The sequence below is a fragment of the Priapulus caudatus genome, unplaced genomic scaffold (assembly GCF_000485595.1).
Source record: "Priapulus caudatus unplaced genomic scaffold, Priapulus_caudatus-5.0.1 Scaffold922, whole genome shotgun sequence".
Taxonomy (NCBI): domain Eukaryota; kingdom Metazoa; phylum Priapulida; class Priapulimorpha; order Priapulimorphida; family Priapulidae; genus Priapulus; species Priapulus caudatus.
Window position 1 is genome coordinate 119,507 of NW_014577983.1, and position 5,782 is coordinate 125,288.

The following is a 5,782-nucleotide window of genomic DNA, read 5'->3' on the forward strand; positions in this document are numbered from 1 at the left end:
TAGCACATCTATGCAGGTATGTAGTTATATGTCTGCATGTTACTTTCCAGCCAGCACACCTATGCAGGTATGTAGTTATATGCCTGCATGTTACTTTCTTCAGCCAGCACACCTATGCAGGTATATGTGTAGTTATTATATACACTTATGCTGAAACTAGTGATATATTTAGCGAGTAGAACATCGTGAAATGTCGACGAAAGTTTGAAAGATACGATACCTACATCTTTACATCATATAAACAGGAGTGAATAATAATAGATCTATTATTATGCTCTCCTGATATAAACAATAATGTATCGATGCCAATTAGTAACGTTGTTGTGTTTGATTGCCAGGTTGTAGAATTGCTCAATGACCTCTACACTGCGTTTGACTCAATTCTCGGCCACTACATGGTGTACAAAGTGGAAACCATAGGTACGCACGACTCTACATCACTCATACATTTAATCAAGAGCTAATAATACCTCAGTAATAGTAATAATAATAATAATAATGTATTATTTGCTCTTGATTTAATGACACGTGTCATGAAGCGTAAAGTTCAAAGTTTCGAGCGCAGATACTGATGTAAACTGACTACGCGGTAATGCCGTCTGCCTCCATTACTTACGGACATCCGCGACTGCAGTTTATATGTTATCCTGCCGCGTAATAATCTGTTTTCTCTCTCATCTGACATTTCTGGCGAATAAACGAACAGCGTGTGAGTAATGCGGCCGGCTGTAATTACGAATGGCTTTTATCTATTTCGTTCCGCAATGCACGAGGAAATGTAACGTTATACTTCGCTTCACATACATATATATTTTATAATATATATATTAATATATATATTATATATATTGGAATTGCGCTGCTAGCTATCAGCCCTCAGTAAGTAGGAGCAGTCACGATCTGATGACGTCACATAGCCCAACAGCCTCAGTTACGTATCCCCGCGCGCTGCCATCTTCGCTTATACCCGAGATGTGTTTTTAATCGAGTGTTTTTTCTGCATAGGTCAGCGGTAACCTGTACTAATATGTATACTCAATATATAATCATGTTGCGTGTCGTTATCTGACACTGATGTGCGTGCAGGAGATGGTGGGTGGTGTAGTGTGAGACACGCGTGCTATATATGCTGACGCCACCGTATCGCGCCGTCGCTCGTCTATATTTATGAGCGTTTAAGATGTTGTTCTTATGGTTCACGTCGGTTGTCGCGTTTTTTGCCCTAGGACGAGTCTTCTTCGGTTATTTTCTCCGTACGGGTGGGTTTACGGTTAGGCTGGTTGGTTCTTTGGTGAATGGGTGGTGCATGCAATGGGTGGATGAATGGCATGAGATGATGATGGCTGGTGGATGGATGATGCATGACGGACAATGCGACGGACGGATGATGGATGGATGATGGATGGTGGATGGATGTGGATGGGATGGATGGTATGGATGGATGGAATGGATGGATGATGGATGATGGATGGAGGAGACGGACGGACGGGACGACGGAACGGACGCGACGGACGGACGACCGACGACGGACGGGACGGACGGACGGACGGGACGGAACGGCGGACAGACCAATGGACGGACAGACCGACGGACGGACGGACGGACCGACGGACAGACAGGTGGTCGGGCGGACAGATGAGTATTTGAGGTTCGAAATGTCGGGTTTGGCGAATTGAAAATGAGCAAAATGCTTTAAAATTGTTTCCCGGGCAGCGACCGGGCAATGACCGGCAGTGACAATTTTCAGGTTTCCGCTGTATAAAATGAGGATCTCGGAATAAAGTAGGTTTCCATATTTAACTGTTTCGCACGATTGTTTGCGGCGGTTCGCCTACTATAAATAAATAAATAAATAAAATTATATATATATATATATATATATATGATAGGCTATACATCTATCACCCCGGGACAAACTTCGAGCACTAAAAGAGCTACCCCCCTAAGCTACTAAGAGCTACTAAGAGAGCCCCTGACTATGGAAGAGCTTATCGCACCTAGCTTGTTAGGTGATATATTACACGGTCGCACTGCACTATTAGGTGACACATGCAGTGGTACAGCAAATTTACTCGGTCTCCGATTTCCACTCGTTAGACGTGTTAATTAGCAAAGTAATTGTGTCTCCCGTGGTACACGACGTGTTATTAGTGACGTATCTTGGCTGGATTGCTGACGTAATGGTTCACACCTGGTCACCCTGGCGACGCGAGTGATCGAGTCTTACACGTTACGAAACTCTGTTCACCTTCTCAGCAACAAGACTGAGGGGTCTGAAGTGCGAATACAACATTGCTTGCTGTGCAGCACAATTTGCCGGGGCTACTAGGATACAGAAAATCAAAAATAACATACATTTGTGTCTCTCGATCTCTCTGTCTGTGCGCGTTCTTGGTCGCTCTCACGCCACCTCACGCTGCTTGTATCAGCTCCTGTTTGTTGTCGTTGCCTAGGTGACGCGTACATGGTTGTCAGTGGCCTCCCGATACGTAACGGCGACAACCACGCCGGCGAGATAGCGTCGATGGCGCTGCACCTGCTACGGAGGATCCGTACGTTCAAGATACGGCACCGGCCAAACGACACGATGAAGCTTCGAATCGGCATACATTCAGGTCAGCCACCCCCTATCCCCGCATCTCTCTCGCGCTTGCACCACTAACTAGATTGTGGGTGTCTCGCCCGCAGCGAGCTAACAATGTTATATCCCGGTATGATCATGTAGATCTCACGTACCGCAGTGCGTGCGAGGATGAGAGATGCTGATTTACATTGACAACGCGACCGTTCATTTGGGTAGCGTTGTAACTAGATGTAACTTGATATTGGGAGCAATTTATTACAGCTTATACTAGTAATGCTGTTAACGGAGACGGGATAGTATCTGTGAGCCGGCAGTGGCAATGATGACCGCAGTCATCGGCAGGGTTTTGTTTCCGAGCGAAGGTTTTGGATCAGATGGCTGCGGTAACAGGCACTTGGGACAGAGTCAGTAAAAACTAATAGTATGATAATAATATGAACGCACATTCACAAATACTACCCTTCAGTTACACTTCCACTGTTTTGTCACTGTATATAAACTTGCTTTCAGAAAAACCAATGCAGAACTAGCCGCTCCCGCACTCGCCGCTGCGAGTGTGCTGCGTCGCCATTATAATGATGATATATATAGATATTCTATATATATATATATATCTTCTATATATATATATCTTCTATATATATATCATCATTATAATGGCGACACAGCATGCACACTCGCAGCGGCGAGTGCGGGAGCGGCTAGTTCTGCATTAGTTTTTGTGAATGCAGGTTTATAGGCCTATACAGTGACACATCAGTGGAGGTGTAATTGAGGGGTCGTATTTGTGAATGTGCGTTCATATTATTTTCAGTTTTTACTGACTCTGTCCCAATTGCCTGTGGTTGCGGTAGCAGCAGCTAACGTGTGAATTTCTGTGTGTGTCCACGCTAGGTCCGTGCGTTGCTGGTGTCGTCGGTCACAAAATGCCACGCTACTGTCTGTTCGGCGACACAGTCAACACGTCGTCCCGAATGGAGTCCAACGGTGAAGGTACGCTGCTAGATATCTCTATACGTGACGGAGGTCCGGCCCAGGGTTGGCCGTAATAGTCATCGGTCATCGGTGCTGCTCCCAGCGTGACGTGAACCATGTACAAACTGAACATATATATATTATCACATTATTACATATATTATATATATTATTACATATATTATTATATATATATATTATTACATGTATTATTATATATATATTATTACATATATTATATTATATATATTATTACATATATTATTATATATATATATATTATTACATATATTATACGTATTTTCACACGAGTTTTCTCCGGAAAGAATTTGTTTGTTATCGTGGCCATGATTTCGATTAATTTAATACGGATTTTTATGTTGCAGCGCTCAAAATACACATCAGCGAGAACACGAAATTACTACTCGATAAAATAGGAGGCTATTATATTAAAGAGCGAGGTTTGGTTAATATGAAGGTGAGAGCACTAGGTGTGTTTCGTATAGATTTACCCTTACGCGTGCGCCAATGTCAGGGGCGGATTCAGACCGTATTTGCCGTATTGGGAAATACGGTCTAGATTTCAAAGTGCCCTTCGAAATTTTGCGCTAAAAAATACAGAAAACAATTTGATGGAATTTGGCTATATTCTTTATTTCGTTTCTTCTGATTCATTGACAGGACTTGAAGGAAATCAAAATTTTAAATGGTAACAAAAATAACTTTGATATCTGAAAAAGAAGGGAAGTGCTTGAACTTCCACGGAGTGGCTGTTGGCCTCTAGTATATATATATATATCAGGAGTAGATAATAGGGATTCCCTATTATCTAATAATGGGGGTTATCTAGATAATGATCTAGATAATGATCTAGATAGTGAATTATCTAGAATTATCTAGAATTATTCTAGAATTATTCTAGAATTATTCTAGAATTATTCTAGAATTAGAATTATCTAGAATTATCTAGATAATGATCTAGATAATCTAGATAATATCTAGATAATGGGGGTTCCCTATTATCTACTCCTGATATATATATATAAGTACAATACTAGTGTGATTGTGTGTGTGTGTGTGTGTGCGTGTGTGTGTGCGTGTGCGTGTGCGTGTGCGTGTGCGTGTGCGTGTGCGTGTGCGTGTGCGTGTGCGTGCGCGTGCGCGTGCGCGTGTGCGTGTGTATTATACTTATACTTATATACTATAATAATAATAATACTAATAATAATAATACTAATAATAATAATGCTGCTGTTTCGTCGTCTCTGTGAGCAGGGTAAGGGAGAGATGCGTACATACTGGCTGCTAGCCGAGGACCGATCGCGGCGCGTCTCGCGCCAACACCAGCAGGGCTACTGCAACTTCCCGCAGCAGACGTCACTAGAGGGTGACGGCGTCGGCCTCAACCGACAGTCGAGCGTATCTAGCATCGATTCCGAGACGGGCTTGCTGGACGACGACCACGAGCTGGAGAAGCTGGTGGAGGAGGGCGTGGTCGAGGCGGGGGTCGGCTTGCCGTGCCGGCCCCCCACCGACCCGGCGATGATCAAGATCAAATACAAGAACGTGAAGAGCCAGGTCGACGAGGCGGCTCGAGAACAACGTCATGGTGCCCGGTCCGCTGAAAGAAGAACGCAAGGACTCCAGTCTCGAGAGAAAGTTACTCGGCAGGGATTTGTTAATCGACTGCGCGGCTATCGAATCGACGAATCGGGCGGACAGGCTGCCGCCAGCTTTTGCAACACCCAAGCTGTCGTCAACGCCGTCGACGTCGCCGGTCGCTCCGATCAGAGGACAACGGCAGCGGCGGTGTGGGTGAAGCAGACACGCGAAGAACAGTGTCACAGTTCAAATTCAACTCGAGTGCCGGACCCCGAAACGAACGAGGAGTTCGTCGTGTGATGAAAGGATCATCGCTGTGACGTCAGTTGTTTGCCGTAGGNCTCTATCGCTGTGGGGTGGTGTGTGGGGTGATGTGGTGGTCGTGGTGGTGGTCGTGGTGGTCGTCGTCGTCGTGTTCGTCGTCGTGGTGGGCGTCGTCGTCGTGGTCGTCGTTGCCGTCGTGGTCGTCGTGGTGGTGGTCGTCGTCGTGGTGGTGGTGGTCGTCGTCGTGGTGGTCGTGGTGGTCGTCGTCGTCGTCGTGGTGGTCGTGGTGGTGGTGGTCGTGGTAGTGGTGGTCGTCGTCGTGGTGGTCGTGGTGGTCGTCGTCGTCGTCGTGGTGGT

General features: G+C 45.4%; 1 protein-coding gene across 1 annotated transcript in view; it reads left to right on the forward strand.

Annotated features, from left to right (window-relative positions):
* LOC106814414 (guanylate cyclase 32E-like) overlaps window positions 1-5,461 on the forward strand; it is a 46,676-nt gene extending 41,215 nt beyond the window's left edge. Inside the window, exons 19-23 of the mRNA XM_014818730.1 lie at window positions 339-420; window positions 2,454-2,615; window positions 3,479-3,577; window positions 3,946-4,037; window positions 4,835-5,461. Of these exons, the coding sequence (XP_014674216.1) occupies window positions 339-420; window positions 2,454-2,615; window positions 3,479-3,577; window positions 3,946-4,037; window positions 4,835-5,461 (1,062 nt within the window). The remainder of the gene's footprint in view (window positions 1-338; window positions 421-2,453; window positions 2,616-3,478; window positions 3,578-3,945; window positions 4,038-4,834) is intronic.
* Window positions 5,462-5,782: the final 321 nt, after the last annotated feature.